This window comes from Pristiophorus japonicus, chromosome 10 (assembly GCF_044704955.1).
Source record: "Pristiophorus japonicus isolate sPriJap1 chromosome 10, sPriJap1.hap1, whole genome shotgun sequence".
In the NCBI taxonomy this organism is placed as follows: domain Eukaryota; kingdom Metazoa; phylum Chordata; class Chondrichthyes; family Pristiophoridae; genus Pristiophorus; species Pristiophorus japonicus.
Genome location: NC_091986.1, coordinates 167,412,151 through 167,439,476, shown reverse-complemented (window position 1 = coordinate 167,439,476; position 27,326 = coordinate 167,412,151). Strand labels below are relative to the sequence as shown.

Here is a 27,326-nt window from a genome sequence, read left to right as displayed (position 1 = left end):
ATGCAAAAGTCCTTCATGGTTTGTCTTTTATGAGATATCAATCATTCCAAGTTAGAATCATTCATTTGCATTAAATTAAGCTCTGATATATAAATAGCACAGAATACTTCAGGTCTGGGATTTGCATGCTTCCATCTTTAATTGTGCTGGAGCATGGCTATACTTACAGAATACAGTGCAGTATTACACTCATTTCCCACAGAATCCAACTCAACCAGCAGAAATAAATACAAATTTTTCACAGCTCAGCAAACACTGAAACTAAATGACACTTGTGTTATTCTACGTATCAAACAAACTCATGTATGTTTTGTGTGTCCACGGGACACAGATCCAATCAGTGCAGACTTTAAATACCTGATTTTTGTGTTACGTTATACATAGTGTGTCAAATACTTATCAGATCAACACTCAAGTTAAATACAGAGGAATCAGTGCTGAAATCACACAGAAATATCAGTGTAATTTGCATATAAACAATGACCCAGTTTCTGATCTACAACGGTTAAGAAGTGCACAATACACTCCTATTTTCACATTGCTGCACCAATAAAACCTGTCACAGAACAAAAACATTTTGTAATAAAAGCACTTTTATGGTCCCCTGGTGACTTAGTGGATAACTGCATTGTCCATTGTGGTACAGCCTCACACACACTGGGAACACTCCAAGTTCAATCACCAGGCTGGGTTGAGTTAACTGATCTCGATTGGAACAGGTGGCGTCGCCCTCCAATTGGCCTTAGCAAATTTGGGTTAGGGAAGGAAGAAAAATCAGTCAGGATTCCCACTCCTGATCACCATTCAGTCAACCCTGCTGGAAGTGTGTGCATAGCCATCAAGTGATGATGGGATTGGGCTCAGCTGTGATGTCCTCCAATGAAAAAAAAGCCTGTACACACTTGCTGTTCAGCTTCAAAATCCAGAATAGCTACTTCGTTGAGGTGCAGAATGACTGCTAGCCCCCAAAGAACTATAATTCAGTACCTTCAGGAGTGAAAAATGTGAAAAAGAAAGCAATATTTTCAGGAAGTATATTTAAACTGCTTTTTGTGTTGGGAAGGTACAGCTCATAAGAAAGCTGAAATTATATGTTCATAGTTTATTGTACTAGTTAGAGCTATGAGCTTTAATTTAAAAATCTTTAATGCTCTTGTTATGCTTGCTTTGAGTAAGCTTCTGTTTGAGAAATTCTGAGATTAAAAACTCATCAACATAAATTGGTTAGTTCCATTTTAAGATGAAAACAAATGTCCATTTTTAGCTCTGGGATCCAAATCTTGAAAAGGATACTACAGTGAATTACAAAAATGATGGGTAGCAGCACAATCATAAACGTGAATATCAAAATCAAACTAACTCAACTTAGTTGTTGAAAACATCAGTAATGGCTCCTCATACAATACAATGTATGCAATGGTTGTAAATGTTACACTTCTGTTCAAAAAAGGGGAGGGGGATAAACCTGGTAACTACATGTTAGTCAGCATAATGTTGGGGAAATTTCTATAGATCGTAATCTATGACAAAATTAACTTCCATTTAGAAAAACGTGGATTAATAAGTGACAGCCAACACAGATTTGTTAAAGATAAGTCATGTCTGACAAACTTGATTAAGTTCTTCGATGATCTAACAGAGAGCGTTGATGAAAGTAGTGCAGTTGCTTTTGTGCATATGGACTTTCCAAAGATGTTTGTTAAAGTATCACATAATAGACCTACCAAAACTGAAGCCCATAGGATTAAAGAGGCAATGGCAACATGGATACAAAATTAGCTAAAGGACAGAAAGCAGAAGGTACTGGTGAGCAACTGTTTTTCAGACCAGAGGAAAGTATACATTGGGGTCCCCCAGGGGTCAGAATTAGGACCACTGCTCTTTTTGGTATATATTAATGACCAGCACTTGGGTATAGGAACCACAGTTTTAAAGTTTGTAGGTTGTATAAAATTGTAAATGTAGAAAACAGTGGTTTACTCTACTGGATACTCTACTGCACACTCCCAGGTCAAATAAAGCATGGGTTGCATGCAGAGTAAAACTTCCTCTAATTGATTACACTTCTGTGAAGTGCCTTGAGACATTTTTCTACAACATTAAAGGCACTATATAAATGCACATTCTTGTTGCTGTAATCTTCGCCAATCATATACCTTGAACATGCCAGCCGCAGGAAAGCACTCTGACAGCCTCCTTCTCCTATTTGAAGCAGGGCAGAAAGAATTAGTGAAGCGTGGAGGATGATGAGTTCCTGAATGCATCCAATAGCACAGCTGGGGTGGATTATTGATGATTGGGTTCAAATTTCTATGGCCCTGCTTCTGAAAGTGATCCCACCTACACCATACAACTATTGTACGTCATTGAAGGTTAGCATGCAGGTACAGCAGGCGGTTAAGAAAGCAAATGGCATGTTGGCCTTCATAGCGAGGGGATTTGAATACAGGGGCAGGGAGGTGTTGCTACAGTTGTACAGGGCCTTGGTGAGGCCACACCTGGAGTATTGTGTACAGTTTTGGTCTCCTAACTTGAGGAAGGACATTCTTGCTATTGAGGGAGTGCAGCGAAGGTTCACCAGACTGATTCCCGGGATGGCGGGACTGACCTATCAAGAAAGATTGGATCAACTGGGCTTGTATTCACTGGAGTTCAGAAGAATGAGAGGGGACCTCATAGAAACGTTTAAAATTCTGACGGGTTTAGACAGGTTAGATGCAGAAAGAATGTTCCCAATGTTGGGGAAGTCCAGAACCAGGGGTCACAGTCTGAGGATAAGGGGTAAGCCATTTAGGACCGAGATGAGGAGAAACTTCTTCACCCAGAGAGTGGTGAACCTGTGGAATTCTCTACCACAGAAAGTAGTTGAGGCCAATTCACTAAATATATTCAAAAGGGAGTTAGATGAAGTCCTTACTACTCGGGGGATCAAGGGTTATGGCGAGAAAGCAGGAAGGGGGTACTGAAGTTTCATGTTCAGCCATGAACGCATTGAATGGCGGTGCAGGCTATAAGGGCTGAATGGCCTGCTCCTGCACCTATTTTCTATGTTTCTATGTTTCTATTTTCAGCTGTATCAGTAATCAAGTGCCCCCCGAATAAAGGGGGGGCACGCTCCAAATACTTTTCAAGTGCCCCCTTGTTTTTTTTTGTGACCTGCACCTTATGTCCTGTTCCTCCCGTCACACATTCTGCATGCAGAATTCCCAACTGTCACACGCTAAGGGTGACAAGCACTCATTGGATACAAGTACCTTGCACAGCACACTGATGTAATGGCACCAGGAAAACCTCTGGGTGAATTCAGGTAAAATTACATCCAATAGAGTAAATCAATATCAAATGGGTGAAAAGGGAGCCACTGTCTTCTTGTAGGCTTATTCTGGATTTCATAATTACAAAAGGACATTGGAGTGACGCATTAATTTACTAAATGTGAATCTTGTGAAAAAAAATAACTCAATGTACTTGAATTACAATTGCCTGAGACATTTTCAATAAACTTTCATAATTGGAAAAGAAAACATCAGAATTACAGCCAACATCTCACCTACTGCTCTCTCCCTATCTTTATGTTGTCCCAATGTGATTTTGAACTTGGCAAAAACATTTTATACATGTGCAAAATAAAATTAGATAATGATACAGCAGTCAGTTTGTCTGCGTAACAGTGATTGACTTCAATGATAATTCATTGTAAAACACTTTGGAAAATTCCTGAAAGATGTGATGAGGTGCTTTATTTCTATGTCAAATAATAGTTTTTGTGCTATAGCTTCCCAACTTCTATGAACTGGATAGAGATTACCCAACCCTATTTCAAGGAGACACTGAAAACCTACATTATTTCATAACCTTCATCAATTCTGTAAAACTTTTGTGTAAAAAAAAAACTGTATTCCCTTCATTCTAATCTGTCACAATTTCCAAATTTTTAATGTGACTATATTCTACTTTTTAAGATTCAAGTATGTGGGCTTAATAAAAATGAACCCCAGCGCTTTTCCTGACCCTGTGGCTACTACTAAGATTTTATCATCATCATTTCCACATCAATCTCGGCAACTGTTGACATCACCAACTAAATTTACTCCAGTTCAGTCCCCATCAGTTGTGTTGAGTGTTTCTGATGCTTTCTGGACCTTTAAAAATATTCTGATATTTTGTTAAAATATAACCAAAAGATAGAACTTTTCAGTTCACACAGGTAGGAGGCTTACCTAGATTTGGGCATGCAGTACAACCTGAACAAGCAAGCTCAAAGGAGGCAGCAATTTTCAGAGTGCAGCACTGGTTTTGATTTTGTGACCTTGGTAATCCTTTGGGGGAGAATTGTCTCTTAACAATCTGTTTATTAAGGTTTTATCGTTTTATTAATGTTGTGTAGGTAGGGTGTCTGCATATAAATACTGAAAAGTTATTATGCATCTTTGTTTAAATATGCAAATTTTGCATTTATTTACATTCACTGCATGAGGTACAAGTTGGAGCTGTACAACTAGCAGTGCATTCACTTCCTTAACCATTGTTTGAGTCGAGTGGGAAAATACCGACAGCAGACATGGAGATTAGGTTACTTAATTCAGACCTTCTGCTACAAAAGAACAGATTTTTTTGGACCTGATAAATTACGAACATGTTGCAAAAAGAAAGGGCAGCTTTGGAGTGTACTTTAAAAGCTGCTGTTGTGTGGAAGGCATTAGTGTTGTTCCATCTCAAGCTGCTGGTGTGCACTTCAGTGATCTGTAGCACCACCTAGTGATATTAGACTGCATGATGACCTTTTTGTCCCCCTTAACCCAGATTTTGTGTAGGGGAGATTTATTGGAGGGAGTGATTAACACACTCTGTTCGGGACATATTTTAAAAGAGGCACCAGGCTAAGATATTACGACAAATGTGTAAAAATATATAATTTCGCACTTTCGTCCAATACTAACAGCAATAAGCAAAATCCTGAACTCTCACTTAAAAGTCTTATCTTCAAACTGTTACAGGAAGGAACCCAAAAAGATAATTTGGGCATAGATTCAAATATTTTAAAAGCCCATTTAGTCAAGGAAAATCTTGCTCGTTGATTTTTGCATACATGGTCAATAACAGGCAATAGTATGCCTTGGTACAACTGCGGAAGAGTTTCCTGACATCAAAATGTACAGGGTACATCTTTACAAGATATAATGCACTGAAATGCATTACTATCAGTGACTTCAATAGCAAGACCTATTGGGGATTTAAAAGCAAATCCTCTTGCATATTGCAGTATGCTAATAAGCATGCTCAAAGCAACTTTTGTAAATCTGTATCGTTCACAAATGGTCACTCTTTGAGCAAAACCAAGCATAATATTCAGCAGAGCTGAGCTTCATAGATAACATGAGTAACATTAAGATGGCCCACATGTTTTCATTCTGATGCCTTTTCATCATCTTGGGTTAGCACTCGCTGCTGATGGAGCAAGTGTGCCCTGAGAAGACTGGAAGCTTGAAGATGAGGATAGTTTGACTGGGCTAACGGGCTCTCCAGTCTGAAGTCTCCAGACCAGCTCTTCGTTTGTTCTGCTGAGCCGTTTCTTTTCCTTACTTTCTTTTTCAACATATTCATGCAGCGTTGCATTTTCCTCAGACAGTTGTCTGCAAGAACAAGTAAAAAAAATAGGCATTTTTGTCCAAAATAATCTGTCAATCACATGTGAAAAAATATTTAAAGATAGTCATTAACTGAAAACATTTTTATTGCCAGAATGCGTTTAACCATCCCTCCTCCACACCTAACACATGGGTAGCTCTGAAAATTGAACACCTGAAAATAGTTTCATTAACAGTCAAAGAGCATTTCCTCTTGGTCTTGGCTCAGTGATAGCAAACTGGTTTCTGAGTCAGTAAAGTTGCCTGATGGACCATTTTCTGTGTAAAATAATAATGGATACAAGAAAAGTAATAAAGTAATAGAAGGAATTTCAAAAATTAACTACAGGGCTGGTTCCACACAGCCAGCAGAAAGCAGTGTTCACGGGAATCCCATCAAGAGAAATTATGGGTATACAGCCTGTGATTTTCTGCTAATTTGAAATGAATAGATGGAAAATCATAGGCTGTGTACCTGAAATTTCCCATGATGGATTCTTCTGCGAGCACTGCTCCTGATTGGGAACATGAAATTGGCTGTCGCATGTTAGTGAATATTCTACCAGTTACCTCAAAGACTTCTCTACTTGCTTGCTGTAGAGAAACTGACAAGCCTGTTCTTTTTAAAAAAATGTGTTGCATGTGATTATTTACCTTGTTACAGCAACATTGTTGTCAATCCTGGCTGTCAGATCTTCATTCTGCTGTTGAAGTACTTGAACTTTTTCTTCTAATATCACATTCTTCTCAGCCTACACAGATGACATAAAAATGACTTAGTTTCACCAAAATTGTTGTAACATACCGAATATTATCACATAAATCTAACGACTATCAAAGTCTTATAGATAGATAACGCTGCCAGAAGACAATGAGCCAAAAATCACGGTATTTACGGGCGGGTACGATGTGCGCACGCACCCGTAGAGGCCCCGCAAGTGCCGGTTCTCGGCGCACGATGCGCATGCACCGAAATCCGGCACTTGCAAACTGTCAAAATTACTTTTGACAGTTCCAACGCAGCCCCTGGAGAAGGGCCTTCGCTGGCGGAGAGTTGGGCTATAAGAGTTTGTAGGACATTCGCTGGGCAAGAGTATTTGGCCAACTCTTGTCCAGCAAATGTCCTACAAACTCTTATGCCTGGTAAAAGCATAAGGGCTGCTTTTACCAGCGTAAGAGTTTTAAATGATAAAAAAATAAAATGTTATCAATAATTTTTATATTAAAAACCCTATCTATTAAGGCAAGTTTTACCCCTATTAAAACATATAGGGGGAGACTTTCACCTTCATTTTCGGCGGTTTTCTCAGCGGTACAGCTGTTTTTATGAAAGAAACAGCCCAGTGAAAGTTTCCCCCTTACTTTTTAAATGGAACCACCCACATCTCGAAACAACTGCCGGGACCAAACCGCCGATGTCCACCGCCGAGAAAATCGCCAGGGCGTAAGTTTGGCCTCAACGGAATCGGTCCAGATCGCCGAGGGAACTGCCCTGTGAAAGCAGCTGAAACAGGGTGGTAGGTGAGTACTCTGCAAAGAAAGGTAAGTTAAAGTTTCTTTATTTCTTTTTATTAAATTGTAAAACGTGGATTAACTATAAAGCTATCTTGGAAATGTTTTTTAACTTTTTTTTAGTGAAATTTAAAAAAAAAGTTTTCCCCCCTCCCTAGGCCCAACCGCAGCCTCAGAGTAAATTAAAAACATTTTTTTTAAGGACCGCCTGTTTCACCTAGTTTTGCCTTTAACCGTCGAGAAAGCGCCGAGAATATTGGTGCATGATCCATTTTCTCACGGGGCGATATTACTTTACGTTCATTATGGAAATTCTTGCCAGCATTAGTTGCAGAACGTTAGCAGTTTTTCTGGGCGGCAATCGGGCATTGAGGGGCTTTAGGGAAAGTCTAGCCCATCATTTTTTTTCCCAAAAAATACATTTTTGTCCAAAACGTTTAATTACATTCAATTTCAATTAATTTTAAATGTGTGAAGTGATTTTCTTATATATTTAAAATGTTTGTGTTTTTGGGGGTATTCCCAATCGTAGAAATGGTGATCTCCGTACAAATTCACCATTTCTGTGAATGAGGATACGCCATTTTCATTGGTTGGTCCGGCCCACGTTATCCCAGGCTGCACATACGCTCCTGGAATACGTGGGCCTCTGCGCTGGGCAGCGTATGGAGGCCTCATAGCGCAAGTGTTCGTTCCTCTGAGACCACCAGATACATTCGTAAATATTTTTGTGGTTGGAGTCATCTGCACGCGGGAAGCCTCCGACCGCAATTTCAGGCCAAATAGTTCTGAGCTTTAATGTTATATTGTGATTATAGGTGTTGAGAACACTGTCTTGGTAAATATATTGAATAAGTAGACTCGGAGGACTGATTTTCCAAATGGACATTTCCCTGGGAGCACAGACTGATAAATTATGGATGGAAAATCATGGGAATTGTGCTCACAAGTTCCTGATATGTGCTCCCAGCAGGTGAGACTCTGCACTGGGAGCATGCATTTGTAAATAAGCTGTGTGGGGTCCAAACATTCTGGAAATAAAACAAGAATGTGCAATGTAAGTATTCTTTAAGGGCATGTAAATGTAACTTGTGTATACAGGGCTGTTAGTGTACCATGTTGGAAGGACGTTCTTGCTATTGAGGGAGTGAAGCGAAGGTTCACCAGACTGATGCCCGGGATGGCAAGACTGACATATGAGGAGAGATTGGATCGACTGGGCCTGTATTCACTGGAGTTTAGAAGAACGAGAGGGGATCTCATAGAAACATATAAAATTCTGACGGGACTGGACAGGTTAGATGCAGGAAGAATGTTCCCGATGTTGGGGGAGTCCAGAACCAGGGGTCACAGTCTAAGGATAACAGGTAAGCCATTTAGGACCGAGATGAGGAGAAACTTCTTCATTCAGAGAGTTGTTAACCTATGGAATTCCCTACCGCAGAGAGTTGTTGATGCCAGTTCGTTAGATATATTCAAGAGGAAGTTGGTTATGGCCCTTTTGGCTAAAGGGATCAAGGGGTATGGAGAGAAGGCAGGAAAGGGGTACTGAGGTGAATGATCAGCCATGATCTTATTGAATGGTGGTGCAGACTCGAAGGGTCGAATGGCCTACTCCTGCACCTATTTTCTATGTTTCTATGATTCTATGTTGAAAGGAATGCCTTTTCACCTCCATTTCTGTTTTTGTCTGCATTCTCATTCAGTCTTTATTCTTGCTCTTTCATCTCTGATTATGGCTTTTCTCTCTTTTTTTAAGTGTGTATATTTTTCTGTTTCATGGGACAAATGGAGAGAAATATCTAAACTATGGGCATAAGGAGAACATGGGAAAAATCCAAAATTTTCAAGCTTTTCACAACCATACATATTATTTATTATGGAAGGGATGGGGGAGGAATATCTATTTATCAGCCTTATTTTTACCAGATCTGCTGCTCACAGTAAAAACCAGGAGCACTGGGACTGTGCCGAAGTTTTCTATAACAATGAAGACCAGTTATCCCCAAAGAGCCTTTTTGTATTTAATTATTATTCCCTTTTTCAGTATTTCAGAGATAATGAAGATGTCAGGTGAGTAAACAAGTAAATGAGAGAGAGGGGTAGAAATTTGTTACGGCTCATTTTTGGGTGCAGAATTGATGGTGCGCTTCCAACGTGCACTCGAACTGGGAGGCCTGAGGTTCGCCTGAAATTAGGCCTCGGACCTCATTACACTAATTGGGGTGAGCTGCCTGTGCCAATTCCCATTCATCTAATTTGGGCGTTAAGACCCTCATTAAGCGCCTTGGGATGTTTTACCACATTAAAGGCGCGATATAAATAAAAGTTTATTATTATCATTAACAACACATGAAAGGGGTTATATGCCTATTTTAGGCGACTTTTAGGGTTGCTAAAATAAAATCGGCAAACCCAATATGTGGTTGGACATATTGGGCATAGCTCCACAAAATTGGTAATTTCTGCCCCTGTTTTCCATTTGGACAACAGGTGCAACGTGGACAAATTTTTACTTCCAGAGTGGAAAGAAAAGTGAGAGAGAATGAGCAACTGTAAAAATACGCTCGAAGCTATATGGCTGAAAAAGCAGAATAGGTACATGTCTAGGATTAGCAAGCACAAACTAAACAAATGTGACCCTAAATGGGACAACGAGAAGTGAAATAATGAGAAAAAAAACAAACTTTACAAATCTTTCAGGAGGGAACCAATGGGATGAATGTAAGAGCACTCCAAAACATGTTTAAAAAATGGCTGGAGGAATAAGTGAGAAGCTGGAAATGAGTACAACTGAAGATACAAAACATTACAGTAAGAAATTTGTCCAATACTGTAACAGTGAGAAAGCACAGAGGAGAGGTAGAACCCTAAATGATGCTCACAGGGATGAACAAGGATGAGAATGAACATAAAATAATTAACATACTAAATGATTATTTCTTAAGAAGTCACTGGAGAAAACATGTCCTCCACAATTGGTGATAATCCAAGTGCCATAATGTACCAGATGGATGTACCAGACATGTGCTTCTGATGAGCGAGTTTCCGGGTGGGATCGCAAAGTGAGAAATTCTTATATTCTCGCTACTTATTTCCCTTTGCTAGCCTCATTTTCTTGTACTTGTCACATTAAATATTATGGGCCCCATTTCAGCCCATCTTTCCAACTTACGCAGATCTCTTTGTTTTTCGATGACCTCTTCTCTCTTGTCTAAACTGTATCAAAAGCCTTAGTGAAATCTGAATATTTCCTATTCATAGTATTTACATTGTCAGCAAGGTTAGTCATTTCCTTGAGGAATTTAACAGCAAATTTGGTAAACAAGACCTCGCTCTCATTAATCCATGCTGATTCCTTCTCACCTGACCACACCTATCCAGGTGTATCATTAAAACAAAATCAAAATACTGCGGATGCTGGAAATCTGAAATAAAAACAGCAAATGCTAGAAACACTCAGCAGGCCATGCAGCTTCCATGGAGGGAGAAACAGTCGTTTCAAGTTGATGACCTTTCTGGCTCTGGATGCATATTTTTTTTGCCTTATACCTATATGACGTGTGGCACACTTCTGGTTCGAAATGAGTGTTTGCTTCCTGCCAGTCATACTGGAGGTTTAGTGCCAGAAAAACGGACATGGCACCATTGAATTTCTATGCCACGATCTCTATTCTTGCCAAGCTTCAGTGTCAGCTGTGGCTCACTGGGTAGCACCCTCGCCTCAGAGTCAGAAGGATGTGGGTTCAAGTTCCACTCCAGGAACTTGAGTACATAAATCTAGACTGACACTCCAGCGCAGTACTGACGGATGCTGCACTGTCCGAGGTGCAGTTTTTGGATGAGGCATTAAACTGAGGCCCTCAAGTGAACAGAAAAAATCCCATGTCGCTATTTCGAAGATGAGCAGGGGAGTTATCCCCGGTGTCCTGGCCAATTTTATCCCTCAATTAACATAACAAAAACAGATCATCTGGTCATTATCATATTGCTGTTTGCGGGAGTTTGCTGTGCGCAAGTTGGTTGCCGCGTTTCCTACATTACGACAGTGACTACACTCCAAAAGTACTTCATTGGCTGTAAAGCGCTTTAAGACATCCAATGGTTATGAAAGACGCTATATAAATGCAAGTCTTTCTTTTTTCCATCGCTCTATTAAATTTTGAGGCTCTAACTCTCATTTTCAAATACCTCCATGGTCTCAATCCATCTTATATGAGCAGGTGTTGGTCCCACTTGGCCTATCAGGGTCATCTAGTAGGATTCCTGGGGTAGACTGGGACTATGTTGCTGTTTTACCATACTGGAATGGGCAGAAGAAGTGTCTGCACTTGCTGGCTCAAAATTTCATGAATTACTAAAAAATGATTAAGAAAGGGAAGATAGACTATGAAAATAAATGAGCACGAAATATAAAAACAGATAACAAGAGTTTCTGTATGTATATAAAAAGGAAAAGAGTGGCTAAAGTAAATGTTGGTCCTTTAAGAGGACGGGGAATTAGTAATGGGAAACATGGAGATGGCAGAAACTCTAAACAAATATTTTGTATCAGTTTTTACTGTAGAGGACACTAACAATATCCCAACAGTGGATAGTCAAGGGGCTATAGGGGAGAGGAACTTAACACAATCACAATCACTAAGGAGGTGGTACTCAGTAAGGTAATGGGACTAAAGATGGATAAATCCCCTGGACCTGATGGCTTGCATCCTAGGGTCTTAAGAGAAGTAGCGGCAGGGATTGTGGATGCAGTGGTTGTAATTTACCAAAATTCCCTGGATTCTGGGGCGGTCCCAGTGGATTGGAAAACTGCAAATGTAATGCCCCTATTTAAAAAAGGAGGCAGACAAAAAGCAGGAAACTATAGACCAGTTAGCCTAACATTGGTGGTTGGGAAAATGTTGGAGTCCATTATTAAAGAAGCAGTAGCAGGACATTTGGAAAAGCATCATTCAGTCAGGCAGATTCAGCATGGATTTATGAAGAGGAAGTCATGTTTGACAAATTTGCTGGAATTCTTTCAGGATGTAACGCACAGGGTAAATAAAGGGGAACCAGTGGATGCGGTGTATTTGGACTTCCAGAAGGCATTTGACAAGGTGCCACATAAAAGGTTACTGCACAAGATAAAAGTTCACGGGGTTGTGGGTAATATATTAGCATGGATAGAGGATTGGCTAACTAACAGAAAACAGGGAATCAGGATAAATGGTTCATTCTCGGGTTGGCAATCAGTAACTAGTGGGGTGCCGCAGGGATCAGTGCTGGGATCCCAACTATTTACAATCTTTATTAACGACTTGGAAGAAGGGACTGAGTGTAATGTAGCCAAATTTGCTGACGATACAAAGATGGGAGGAAAAGCAATGTATGAGGAGGACACAAACAATCTGCAAAGGACATAGACAGGCTAAGTGAGTGGGCAAAAATTTGGCAGATGGAGTATAATGTTGGAAAGTGTGAGGTCATACACTTTGGCAGAAAAAAACTCAAAGAGCAAGTTATTATTTAAATGGAGAAAAATTGCAAAGTGCTGCAGTATAGCAGGACCTGGGGGTACTTGTGCATGAAACACAAAAGGTTAGTATGCAGGTACAGCAAATGATCAGGAAGGCCAATGGAATCTTGACCTTTATTGCAAAGGAGATGGGGTATAAAAGCAGGGAAATCTTGTTACAGTTATACAGGGTATTGGTGAAGCCACACCTGGAATATTGCGTACAGTTTTGGTTTCCATATTTACGAAAGGATATACTTGCCGTTCAGAGAAGGTTCACTAAGTTGATTCTGGGGATGAGGGAGTTGACTTATGAGGAAAGGTTGAGTAGGTTGGGCCTCTACTCATTGGAATTCAGAAGAATGAGAGGTGATCTTATCGAAGGCTATGAGGGGGCTTGACAAGGTGGATGCAGAGAGGATGTTTCCACTGATAGGGGAGACTAGAACTAGGGAGCATAATCTTAGAATATGGGGCCATCCATTTAAAACTGAGCTGAGGAGCAATTTCTTCTCTGAGGGTTGTAAATCTGTGGAATTTGCTGCCGCAGAGAGTTGTGGAAGCTAGGACATTGAATAAATTTAAGTCAGAAATAGACAGTTTCTTCAACGATAAGGGAATAAGGGGTTATGGGGAACGGGCAGGGAAGTGGAGCTGAGTCCATGATCGGATAAATGGCGAAGCAGGCTCGAGGGGCCGTCTGGCCTACACCTGTTCCTATTTCTTATGTTCTTACAATGTAAATGGGGTGGAAAACTGAAGCACCCAAGTTCCAGCCCAAGAATTCATCTCCCACCAAGGGGCAGAATTTTTACGCTTTTATGTTGTAGTGGGCTGACACTGGGGTGGGCCAAAACTGCGGAGGTGAAAGCAGCTGGAAGGGCAGCGGCGGAACCATTGTCGGGCACGTGGTGCCGGTAATGGCGGTGGCCTCTCTGACTTCTCCCACGACCCTTCGAGAAGCTAAACTGGAGCAGGGCCCCAGCGTGTCTCATCCCCTCCCCTCATCACACCTCAGATCTGCCGCTACCTCTCTTGATGGCGCTGCTCAGTGCCGAGCTTATGGCTCACACATCACCGTAGGCAATTAAGCCCATACAGTAGAGCCTGGTCTCCAGTCGCTTCAGACCTCCTTGCCACTGGACCAAGACCTTGCTCTGCTAAGCCCGTGTGGTAGCTGGTGTGCAACGGCCACCCCACGTTAAAAGAACTCACGCACAGGCATCTTCCACCCTTCAAAATGAAGTTCGGGACCTGGAACGTCAGGACCGTCATGGACAACTCACATGGGTGGGAGTATTTTAAGCCAACACGCCTGATGTGAAACTGCTGCAATTCTACACCCGCCCGATTTAAGTTTTCATTAAGTTTTCATTAATGGAAAGTAAGATTGGGTGTGTGAAGTTTCATGAATAGAATGAGATTTTTTCTAACCAGTTTTTCCAGTTCCATAATCTTCTTTTCTTGGTGATGGATTTGTTGATTTTTCATTTCAAGAACATGTTTTAAACTGTTCATATCTTCCTCGAGGTGCTGGTATGGTGCCAAGGCGATCTGTAAAATATTATAAAAATTAATATATCATAAAAACAGAGAAAAATATTGGAGCAACTCCTCACATTTATGACACACACACACACACACCTCATTATGATAACTGGTGCTAATTTTAAAAAGCTTGCTGCAACAAGGGGGCAATATAAGCATGGTTCTGAAAATACTGGTACAAAATGAATAGCTGCATTAACGCCCGTGTTTTTAGTAGCCAAACAAATAGTGCTACAGCAGTATCCCAGTTTGTCCATACATCTGGAGTGGCTCCTCCAGGATCTTGCTCACACTGCCTGATAGGCAATCCCTCTCTCACCTTAATCTCTGTCTGGCGCCGGGGTGTCATTAACCTTGGCTGAAGAGGGTAGCTTTGGTTTCCAAGGAGCCATCTTTACATTCTGCTGTTGCCTTCAAATAAGGTTGGCACAAATAATTGCCTTTTAATGAAAATGTCATGACTACTGAATGGGAAGAAGGTATTGACCTGCAGGATCTAGTGCTCCTGATCACTGACCAGCTGCATAATGCCAGAGTAGGATTTCTTTTGATTCATGACATTGTGTCTGAGGGTATCATTAATGATCCCTGGACATCGGTAAATCCATTAATTAAAAAAAACATACACAGCTTCTAATCAAGCGTTTCAGAAATATTTCGAAGGTACTTCACACATTAGTTGCTGTTTTGGCTAGGATAGACTGGCGAATGGTACTTAAAGGGTTGACGGTGGATAGGCAATGGCAGACATTTAAAGATCACATGGATGAACTTCAACAATTGTACAGCCCTGTCTGATGTAAAAATAAAACGGGGAAGGTGGCTCAACCGTGGCTAACAAGGTAAATTAGGGATAGTGTTAAATCCAAGGAAGAGGCATATAAATTGGCCAGAAAAAGCTGCAAACCTGAGGACTGGGAGAAATTTAGAATTCAGCAGAGGAGGACAAAGGGTTTAATTAGGAGGGGGAAAATACAGTATGAGAGTAAACTTGCAGGGACCATAAAAACTGACAGCAAAAGCTTCTATAGAAATGTGAAGAGAAAAAGATTAGAGAAAACAAATGTAGGTCCCTTGCAGTCAGAATCAGGTGAATTTATAATGGGGAACAAAGAAATGGCAGACCAATTGAACAAATACTTTGGTTCTGTCTTCACTAAGGAAGACACAAATAATCTTCTGGAAATACAAGGGGACCGAGGGTCTAGCGAGACGGAGGAACTGAAGGAAATCCTTACTCGTCACAAAATTGTGTTATGGAAATTGATGGGATTGGAGGCCGATAAATCCCTAGGGCCTGATAGTCTACATCCCAGAGTACTTAAGGAAGTGGCCCTAGAAATAGTGGATGCATTGGTGGTCATTTTCCAATATTCTATAGACTCTGGATCAGTTCCTATGGATTGGAGGGTAGCTAATGTAACCCCACTTTTTAAAAAAGGAGGGAGAGAGAAAACAGGGAATCATATACTGGTTAGCCTGACATCGGTAGTGGGGAAAATGTTGGAATCAATTATTAAAGATGTAATAGCAGCACATTTGGAAAGCAGTGACAGGATCGGTCCAAGTCAGCATGGATTTATGAAAGGGAAATCATGCTTGACAAATCTTCTAGAATTTTTTGAGGATAAGGGAGAACCAGTGGATGTGGTGTATTTGGACTTTCAAAAGGCTTTTGACAAGAGATTAGTGTGCAAAATTAAAGCACATGGTATTGGGGGTAATGTATTGACATGGATAGAGAACTGCTTCCTGTCTGCCAACCAAAGAGTAGGAATAAACGGGTCCTTTTCAGAATGACGGGCAGTGACTAATGGGGTACCGCAAGGTTCAGTGCTGGGACCCCAGCTATTTACAATATACATTAATGATTTAGACAAAGGAATTGAATGTAATATCTCCAAGTTTGCAGATGACACTAAGCTGGGTGGCAGGGAGCTGTGAGGAGGATGCTAAGAGGCTGCAGGGTTACTTGGACAGGTTAGGTGAGTGGGCAAATGCATGGCAGATGCAGTATAATGTAGATAAATGTGAGCTTATCCACTTTGTTGGCAAAAACAGGAAGGCAGAATATTATCTGAATGGTGACAGATTAGGAAAAGGGGAGGTGCAACGAGACATGGGTGTCATGGTACATCAGTCATTGAAAGTTGGCATGCAGGTACAGCAGGCGGTGAAGAAGGCAAATGGCATGTTGGCCTTCACAGTGAGAGAATTTGAGTACAGGAGCAGGGAGATCTTACTGCAGTTGTACAGGGCCTTGGTGTGGCCACACCTTGAATATTGTGTGCAGTTTTGGTCTCCTAATCTGAGGAAGGACATTCTAGCTATTGAGGGAGTGCAGCGAAGGTTCACCAGACTGATTCCCGGGATGGCAGGACTGACATATGAAGAAATACTGGATCGACTAGGCTTATATTCACTGGAATTTAGAAGAATGAGAGGGGATCTCATAGAAACATATAAAATTCTGACGGAATTGGACAGGTTAGATGCAGGAAGAATGTTCCTGATGTTGGGGAAGTCCAGAACCAGGGGTCACAGTCTAAGGATAATTGGTAAGCCATTTAGGACCGAGATGAGGAGAAACTTCCTCACTCAGAGAATTGTGAACCTGTGGAATTCTCTACCACAGAAAGTTGTTGAGGCCAGTTCATTAGATATATTCAAAAGGGAGTTAGATGTGGCCCCACACGGAATTCTTTGAGGATATAACGAGCATGGTGGATAGAGGTGTACCGATGGATGTGGTGTATTTAGATTTCCAAAAGGCATTCGATATAGGTGCCACACAATAGGTTACTGCAGAAGATAGAGGTACGCGGAGTGAGAGGAAATGTATTAGCATGGATAGAGAATTGGCTGGCGAACAGAAAGCAGAGAGTCGGGATAAATGGGTCCTTTTCGGGTTGGAAATCGGTGGTTAGTGGTGTGCCACAGGGATCAATGCTGGGACCACAACTGTTTACAATATACATAGATGACCTGGAAGAGGGGACAGAGTGTAGTGTCACAAGATTTGCAGATGACACTAAGATTAGTGGGAAAGTGGGTTGTGTAGAGGACTCAGAGAGGCTGCAAGGAGATTTGGATAGGTTAAGCGAATGGGCTAAGGTTTGGCAGATGGAATGCAATGTCGGAATGTGTGAGGTCATCCACCTTGGGAAAAAAAACAGTAAAAGGGAATATTATTTGAATGGGGAGAAATTACAACATGCTGAGGTGCAGAGGGACCTGGGGGTCCTTACGCATGAATCCCAAAAAGTTAGTTTGCAGGTGCAGCAGGTAATCAGGAAGGCGAATGGAATGTTGGCCTTCATTGCGAGAGGGATGGAGTACAAAAGCAGGGAGGTCCTGCTGCAATTGTATAGGGTATTGGTAAGGCCGCACCTGGAGTACTGCGTGCAGTTTTGGTCACCTTACTTAAGGAAGGATATACTGGCTTTGGAGGGGGTACAGAGACGATTCACTAGGCTGATTCCGGAGATGAGGGGGTTACCTTATGATGATAGATTGAGTAGACTGGGTCTTTACTCGTTGGAGTTCAGAAGGATGAGGGGTGATCTTATAGAAACATTTAAAATCATGAAAGGGATAGACAAGATCGAGGCAGAGAGGTTGTTTCCACTGGTCGGGTAGACTAGAACTAGGGGGCACAGCCTCAAAATACGGGGGAGCCAATTTAAAACCGAGTTGAGAAGGAATTTCTTCTCCCAGAGGGTTGTGAATCTGTGGAATTCTCTGACTAAGGAAGCAGTTGAGGCTAGCTCATTGAATGTATTCAAGTCACAGATAGATAGATTTTTAACCAATAAGGGAATTAAGGATTACGGGGAGAGAGCGGGTAAGTGGAGCTGAGTCCACGGCCAGATCAGCCATGATCTTATTGAATGGCGGAGCAGGCTCGAGGGGCTAGATGGCCTACTCCTGTTCCTAATTCTTATGTTCTTATGTTCTTATGTTCTAAAGAGATCAAGGAGTATGGAGAGAAAGCAGGAATAGGGTACTGAAGTTGCATGATCAGCCCTGATCATATTGAATGGTGGTGCAGGCTCGAAGGGCTGAATGGCCTACTCCTGCACCTATTTTCTGTGTTTAATGCGCATTCACAGGCATTTTGCCATTGCAATGAAGCTCATGCACATTTTGTGCAAGATTTGTTTAAGCTGGTGGAAAATGAAGACTAGGAAATGTCAGAGCGTGGAACCAATGACTTCATGAAGCAACAATGTTATAGTTCTTGGTCGCATGGCTTATGGCACTAGGACAATTCCTGTCATTGCAACTGACAGGGTTATCTATGTATATTAGATACTATACCCACCCAGTTGGGAGGGATACGTTGGTGTAATGTGTTTCAACGTGCTGTATCACTTAATAGTGGGATACAGCTTCAGCCATCTAATCTGCTGAGTCCCACTGTGGTGAAGTAATGTGTGGTGTCCAGGGCCTAGAAATTGGATCGCGACCAACATGGGGCACAATTTGGCGTCAACGCATGCTGCAGACACTTAATAAAGAGGCGGGCAGCAGGGCTATGGCAAATTGGGTCACCGGCCTCATTTCTATGCTACCGGCGAGCTGCGATGCGTCAATCACTGTCCCACAGGCAGCTCTCCAGTCCTGGGGTGATCACCAAGGGCCTAAGATGAGTCCAAGATGAGGGTGAGGCAATCTAGAGCGGCGTGAGCATGAATCAAAAGTGAGTTGCAGTTTTAATGAGCAGGGGTGCTTCTCCTGGCTCCACATTTAGGTAGTAAAAAAGGTATCTTTTTGGTGGCAGCCACCAGCAGTCCCTTTAAGGACTGCTAGTTTGATTGTTGTGCACCTGAGCAACCCATTTTCACAACAGGGCCTGAAACATTTGTATAATTAATGGGCCTAACGCCAGTTTCAGGCAGACCCTAGCCAATATGGCATGTGGTGAACAGATGCACATCACATTGGACCCTGCAGCAACCGTTTTTTGCGCACAAATTGAGCGTTGTGCAATTAAATTTCCAGGTCCAGGTGCTAGCTCGAAGGAATGGAGGTAAAATGAGCACAATTGTGGATCATCATCATCATAGGCAGCCCCTCGGAATCGAGGAAGACTTGCTTTCACTCTGAAAGTGAGTTCTTAGGTGACTGTACAGTCCAATATGGGAATTACAGTCTCTCTCACAGGTGGGACAGAGAGTCATTGGAAGAAAGGGTGGGTGTGGAGTCTGGTTTGCCACACGCTCCTTCCATTGCCTGTGCTTGTTTTCTGCATGCTCTCGGTGACGAGACTCGAGCACTCATCGCCCTCCCGGATGCTCTTCGTTCACTTAGGGCGGTCTTTGGCCAGGGACTCACACGTTTTGGTGGGGATGTTGAATTTTATCAGGGAGGCTTTGAGGGTGTCCTTGAAACATTTCCTCTGCCCACCTGGGGCTTGCTTGCCATGTCGGAGTTCCGAGTAGAGCGCTTGCTTTGGGAGTCTTGTGTCAGGCATGCGAACAATGTGGCCCGCCCAACGGAGCTGGTCGAGTGTGGTCAGTGCTTCGATGCTGGGGATGCTGGCCTGATTGAGAACCTTCCCAGGGGATTTGCAGGATCTTGCGGAGACATCGTTGGTGGTATTTCTCTAGCGATTTGAGGTGTCTACTGTATATGGTCCTTATCTCTGAGCCATACCGGAGGGTAGGTATCACTGCAGCCCTGTGGATACTAGTCAGTAAGTTACTCATCTGCTCTGATGGTTACAACTTGTGTGTGAAATAGAGGAAAAAATGGAAAATTAAAAAAGAGAATCCTTTCATAGAAAAAAAACATAGAAAATAGGAGCAGTAGTAGACCATTCGGCCCTTCAAACCTGCACCGCCATTCAATATGGTCATGGCTGATCCTCTATCTCAACACCATATTCCCGCTTTCTCCCCATACCCCTTGATGCCTTTTGTGTCGAGAAATCTATCTATCTCCTTCTTAAATATATTTAATAACTTGGCCTCAACTTCCTTCTGTTATGACAAACACACATTTCATGCATTGTATACCTCAAGTTGCTCATCTGTATTTCTTCTTAAGGCCTCTTCAAATCGTTTTGCTTTATCCTTCAGTGAACGATTCTGAAACGTTAATGTGTCAACTTGATCCTTGAATTCAGAAACAAAAAACAAAATGTTATCTTTGGAAATTTGAGCTGATAAATTGTGAAAACTATTTTGTCTTAAAATGGTAATCAGGGCCCTATGATTGTCTTATGTGGACTGAACTGGCCAGAGTGTGTGCTGTGCAGACTCTGATCATTGGATCATTGTCAGCGGGCGGCCCAGCCAAAGAGAATGCTGATGAAAAGTTCTTCTTTCCTTCTGTGAACCGCAAATGTGGAAAATGGAAATGTTTCAAGAAATGTGTTCACATTCCTCTTGATACCAGTAAATTGTTCTCATTTAAGGCCATGTATGAGATACCTGGATGACTGCATCCATGCAGATTGCACCTGAGTTTTTTTTACTAGCGGATAGCATTCAGCCCCACTTAGGGCCACCCCCTCTTTGCCTGAACCTCTATAGGAACTTCAACTCTTCAATATCAGAAGACATAGGGGTAGAAATTCAACTCTGCTGGAAATGAGTCGCACCTACCGTTTTTCCTGTGCTTACACTGGCGCGATGGATGTGGTGGCCTCTTGCGTGAAATTCAGCTCTTTGTCTTTTTTTTTAGTGGGTGGAGTGGCCACAGCTGTCAGTCATCAGCGTAGGCACTGATGACGTCATCTCTCTGGCACGTCACTATGTCTCTCCTGTTCACTTAAAGGGGAGAGCTGTTGCGAGCTCTGCGATTATTTTAGTTGGGTCCATTGGGCCACCAGCGAGGGTTTTGGCCAGGCCAGTGGCCTGGCACCCAAGAGGGGGTGCCAGGTTGCCTGTTGGTGGCCCCGTCCGAACCCAGGGGCATAACTGTTGGGCCGACCTGGCAGTCGGCCGACAAAAAAAAGATGGCGGCAGTGCACCCTTGCCTTTAATGGCGATGGCGGCCGCACCGCCATTGTGCACTTACTGCCATCACAGAGCACTGACAGAAAAAAACTGTCGTGGCACCGAGCGGCAGCCACAAGATTTTTTTAGGTGAATTTTGCTTGTGGTGCGGGAGATCGGCAGTGCGCGCTTTGATAATGCATTTAGGAGGGTTCGGCTGCAGCGGGACGGAAGTGGGGACTGCCGGAAAAACCACTGAGGAGAATTTTGCAAGCGGCGGCCATTTGACACCGCCGCCTGGCCGCGGCTTTCTGGTGTTAACGGGCCTTATCGGGAGGCTGAATTTCGGCCCCATAGTTTTGTCCACATTTATCCTTTGCCCCTTTTTTCAGAATTATTCAGCTTTTCTGTAACTACTACCAATAATAACTTCCATTTATAGAGTGTCTTTAACATAGTAAAACATTCCAAGGCGTTTTACATGAACTTTATCAACAAAATTTGAAACCAAGCCATATAAGGAGATAATAGGACAGGTAGGTAGGTTTTAAGCAGCGTCTTAAAGGAAGAGAGAGAGACAGAGAGGTTTATCACCACAATTTCCCCTTACTGGTGAGCTGTCTTGCCAGATTTTGGCTCCTCTTTGGGGTACATTTTTCCTCTGCCAAGAGCATGCCATTCTTGAACGAAGCACTAGCAGGCTTGTGAGTATGACTCGTTCTCTAAATTTTATTCTCCCAACCACACCATTGTAGATGGCAGTGCTAAGATAAGGAAATCACTGTGTGGAGAATCCTGGGCACAAGCCTGCATTCTACAAATCTGCAATAAAGAAGAATGGCGTGCTATCATGTGCCCTGCACATCTCATGCTTTCAAAGGGTTGCTGTCTGCAGGGAAAAAATGTTTCAAGAAGGAAAATAACCATGAGTCATATTTGTTACAATATCACACACAAACGACAAAATGACATGATTTCCATCATAGAGTTTTGTGTCTGTAAACATAGGAGAAAAGATTTGCAAAACCCTTTGTCAGAAAGACAGCTTCTAGTTAACAGCACAGTAAACCACAGTGCCGTTATATGGTACTAACCTGAAGAGAAAGTCGTAGTTTTTCAAAATCATCTTCTAATGTCATCCTCTCAATTTCATGGATGGCTTTTAATTCTGAAAGAAAAAATGCTGCAAGTGAAATTTCACTGAATAAATGCTTTTGAAAAGGTCAAATCCCCTTAAAGCAGGGATGAGAGCAGAACTGCACATGATAACTAGCTTAAGATCAAGTTAACTGGCCTATTAACATTTATATATCTTTCAGCAGCTGCACGCCGTGATTCTTCTCAATCTTCTGTTCTCCACTGAGAACAAATCTGGTTGGTGAAACTTCCTCATAACTTTTAAAGTGTTAAATTCCAGAATCATTTTCCTGCCATTTTCTGAACCTTCTTCAATGCACCACTGCCTTTTTGAGGGTTAATGTACTTTTGTCCAAAAATAGTTCCTTGCTGCTAAGACTTGGAAACAAAGGAAAACTCTGAATTTGCCACTAAATTAACAGTTACTACAAGTGGCAGTGATACCAGTTCCCAGTACTGCCAGTGAGAGACAGTTTCCATGGGAGATCACATTTCAAATATCAAAAACTTTATTAAATTACTGGAAAATGCTATTAATATAGAGAAAATGCACTGCTGACATTAGGGAATGATTTTTGTCTGCTTATTATCCTGTTCATGCTGAAAAAGGTGTGGTAGAGATTCATTAATTTTTTTTAAAAGCCTACCACGTACTGGCTACTACAGGCCCACCCAACTTGATTTTCAAGGATGCCACAAAATGGGCGGCCAGAGCTCCAGCCCAAAACAAGAGGGAGCCTTTTAAAAATGTTTGAATCACGGTCCTACGCCTTATGTAGGACCCAGATGCAATTTTGGGGTTCCACTGGGTGGAGTGTGCGTTTATGTAATCTGCCCAGTGGAATTGAGTGTTGAGCAGCTGAACCCGCAGACCTTAAAGGAAGCAAAGCAGACCGCTCCAAAAAAACCTGTGGCATGGTATTTGTGGGGCCAGGAAGGACATGAATGGGATTGACTCCGACCCCCTCTTTCCCCTACCCCTCTTCCCCTCCCCCCCCCGAAAAAAAACAGGTACTTCTGGCTTGGCACAGCGGAGCAGACAGCAGATTTACTGCTGGCCCCCACCCCCATCCCCAATTGGCAAGCTGCCTGCCAATGAACACTAAGTACTGGCAGCTCGTCAATCAAATTATGAGGCCTGATCATGAAACTGCTTCAGGCCTCTCACTGGTGCCATCAGGCAGGTGGTGCACGCTCTCTGCCCACCGTCTGCATAATCTGTGCTATGTATGAAAATCTCTGCCAATAAATGAAAACAATACCCCTTTATGACCGACACTGACCAAGCACATGCAACTGGTATTTTCCAATTGTCATTATTGGTGGATTATCCATTACCTACCCTAGAATGACTGATCATTAATGTTTTGTCAACATAAATCATTAATACGCCAATATATACTTAACAGTGCTGCTCAACATCTCTCTCTCAACAATTTTTCGTTTCTCCTCATTGACATAGAGAGTAATGACACCATCTGGTGTCGGACTAAGCTTTACAGACCAGAAGATCCTTGGTTTGATTCTAGGTCTGTACTGAGCTTACTGATCTCAGCCAGTTGGTGGGCTCCTACAATTATCCTCAATCCCTTGATAGGAGGTACGGCTGTGATGGCCTCCAACTAAATGGTCTGCAGAAGAATGACTGCTTGGAATAAGGTACCAGAGGGTTTTAGGCACCTGTTAAATCTTTGGAGAACATTTGGAAGGAAAACATATATACTTTATTGAGTTTGAAGATAAACAAGCAATAAGTGCAAGTATTTCAGACATCCACAGAATCAAAACAAAATCAAACTGATTATACACCACTTTAATCAAGGAGTGCACCATAAAAAGATCAGGAAAAAGAGTAGGAGTAATAACGATGTAAAACATTACTTGCAGAATGCTGGACCTCTTTACAAACTGGTCTCATTAATGCTCCCTTCAACAATTGCATACTATAAAGTTCTCAGAGTTTGTCCCTGTATTCCTGTAAACTGTTATCTTCCGTCAGTGCTTTCAGCAATGTGTCACACAGCAATTTTCTTTATATTAATCCTACATAGTACCTTCAAGTTTCTTTTCATGCTCATCTTGAAGAATCGTTATTGTGACAGTATGATTATTCTCCATGTCTGTCATTGTACTGGTATGGATAGCTGACATATCTTCCATCTGATAAAACACGAGAATAAAACAGCTGTAGAGCAATTCCCCTCTGAAGTGACAATTTGTGACTATCTCAACTGCTTTTTCTTAACAATCAATTGCTCCTATATTTACAATCTTTCAACTGTAAACATTTTTTAACTAATTTATAATATAGATATAATAACAGTTCATATTGGAATATTAAAGTGCCTGTATAATGTGCTAAGCATCTAAAGCTGCAAATGTATAATTGGAGATGTCCCAATGTGATAATTTAATGATACAGCAATTGTGACAAAAATATTATGATTGCAACTATCATAAATGATGGTTTTCATTGGCTACAAACAAAGACATATTGAAACATGTATTGGTGGGACAATGCAATATAGCAGGTTAGCAGGCTGTCACATTAACTTTAGCACCTGAGCTTCAATACAGCCCAGACTGAAGAGACAAAAGTCTGTTTCTTCTCTGGCTGATTAAAAATGGTGACAAGACTAAATGGCACTAGGTGGCAATGTCAGTCAGGGAGACCACAAAAATGGTGTGAGAAATTGAAATGTTATCGTGATACAGTCGGGTTATGTTTCTGAGGCTAAGGCTAAACACATTGTTGGGGTAGAAGAAAGGGAGATTTACTCTATATATCTAACCTGTGCTATAACTGGCTTGGGAACATTTTCTACAGACATTGTGTATGTTAGGTAAGTGCTAATATCTCTCAATTTGATAAGAACAAGAAAAGGAAAGTTGTTTCACAATGAGACTTTTTTGTTGACAAAGACGCATTCAAAACCATATAAATGTTCTATTTTTTAAGTTTCTAATGCATTTTTTAAAAAGAGTATTCAGATACTATCTTGACACCAATGTTCCCATTAAGCTATGCGGCCGGCCAATAAGCTGGAGGTCCTGCGCAGGCCGCTTACCAGCTTTACAAAGAAAAATCCGTGCACGCGCGGGAATTTGAATGGGCCGCAAAACCAGTTAAAGGGGCCTGCATCTAAAAAAATGGGAGGGAACATTACTTGGCACTATAACGGAGCAGGAAAATTAGTAATATTTGGGGCTAAAAGAGCTTCATAATTTATACTCCAGCTTTAGTATGGAGGTTTCAAGATGGCAGCCAGCTGTGACTTAATAGTAGAAAAGTACTAAAAATATAAGTCAGTGAATTAATTTTAGCAAAATCACCTTGTTTTATAAATTGAGTACACAAAAATATAGTGATTTATCTAATTTATTTCACGTGAGGAATATCTTCAGAATTCATTTAGGTTTTGGAGCTATTACGCCTTCTTCAGACAAGAAATAAACCTGGTAACGTATTGTTCCATCTCCTACTCTCCCAACACTATGCTTTAGCTCCACCCTCAAAAGAACAGCTTTTACTGCACGGTTTGATGTTCTTACAGTAGCTTTCCTCAATGAGGCTAGCCAATTAGTGTCAAAGTATGACATATGACACAAGTTTGGACTCTCATTCAGGTGATCCAAAGTAATTATACTTTGAACACTTAACAGGTATTAGGAAAAGGAAAACACACTATCAGTCTAGGGTGGTATAAGTCCAGGCTCTTGCAATGAAAACATCTCTAAAGACAATGGGCCTGAAAATACGCAGGCCATCCATCCAGGCATAAATGCCAGGAGGTGCCCACTTGTGACATGGCCAAAGCATGAGAGGTCAAAGGCAGGTCACCTAATTTAAATAAACTGGATGGGAATTGACATCTTCCAGAGGGGGGAGGCTGGGAATCCTGTCTATCTTGATGTGGAGAGGGGGGCGGAACAGGTTGTTGAGGTACTCCCTAGAGAAATGATTTGAGATTTGGCCTGGCACTGAAATAGAATGAAAAAAATTGACAATCTTCCAAACTTTTGAGATCCAGGCTACAACTCAGTCCTGGAACCTCAGGATTCCCATTTCTGGTGGACTGGCCCATCGCTCTTCTGGCAGGCCGGGCCGAAAGATACTCCCAGCCTTGGAGTCCCCTCCCTTGGTTGTGCCTCCTCTTATACCGCTGTCCTTGTTTGGGGCGGAATATCAGGTCCCAACAAAGCCCTGTGGAAACCGTCAGAAAAGGTGGGTATCCGGCATATCCAGGTCCCTGCCTAATTGGTGGCTCTTCAACCGCATCCCACTAGATTTATGGTGGGAGTGCACTGGAAGGGCCGTGGATTTTCAGTCCCATTACCTTTTACGTTAAATAGATGATAAAATAAGTTATTGACATGGACCTGTTCCTTGTGCTGAGATTGGATTTTCTTGAGGTGTTCCCTATGTTCCTGTATGAGACGGTCTTTTTCTGCATTATAATGAGCCTTCAGCCTCTCTTCAAGGACCTGGATCTCTCCTTGTTGTTGCATGTGGAGCCTATGCACCTCAATCTCAAACCTCCTCTCCAGCTCCTCCTTCTCTTTTTGCAGCTTTTCACATCGTGTTGTATTAAGGGCTGAAACAAATATTACATAAAATAAAACCACTGAAGATCGTCATAAGATTGAGGCCACAAATAATGGCAGAACGTGTGCACTGAAACACCTCTAAGCTTTTGACTATCACCACAGTATATTTGCAAAACATTAAAAAATCTGAACACAGCAATCAGTGAACATGATCAGGTCATCAGTGATATTCAGTAAAGTGCAATGGTGAAAAGAAATGTTCAGATTATTCCCAAACATGGGTTGTGTCTGGAGAGCATACTAGCACATCTAGGGTGAAGTACTGATAGTTGCAGATCTGTTGTTTGTGGTGTCCATTGCAAGCAATTTGAGGTGATGAATTGAGAGTATCACATAAGAAGCATATATCAGCACAATCTTGAAACATATTGCTTAAGGTTTTTCTTCCTACAGACTGTTGATATCAATATGCTAAATGGGTGTAGTAATAACACTCCACGCAACAGCCAG

The 27,326-nt window shown here is 41.9% G+C and overlaps 1 protein-coding gene across 4 annotated transcripts in view; it reads right to left on the bottom strand.

Annotated features, from left to right (window-relative positions):
* Window positions 1-2,860: 2,860 nt before the first annotated feature.
* LOC139275187 (microtubule-associated tumor suppressor candidate 2-like) overlaps window positions 2,861-27,326 on the bottom strand; it is an 876,619-nt gene continuing 852,153 nt past the window's right edge. For all 4 annotated transcript variants that reach the window (XM_070892299.1, XM_070892303.1, XM_070892301.1 and 1 more), the window contains 7 exons: window positions 26,649-26,863; window positions 24,323-24,428; window positions 22,226-22,299; window positions 20,208-20,306; window positions 14,074-14,193; window positions 6,282-6,379; window positions 2,861-5,633 (listed from right to left, as the gene is read on the bottom strand). In XM_070892299.1, coding sequence (XP_070748400.1) covers window positions 5,426-5,633; window positions 6,282-6,379; window positions 14,074-14,193; window positions 20,208-20,306; window positions 22,226-22,299; window positions 24,323-24,428; window positions 26,649-26,863 — 920 coding nt within the window. In that variant the 3' untranslated portion in view covers window positions 2,861-5,425. The remainder of the gene's footprint in view (window positions 5,634-6,281; window positions 6,380-14,073; window positions 14,194-20,207; window positions 20,307-22,225; window positions 22,300-24,322; window positions 24,429-26,648; window positions 26,864-27,326) is intronic.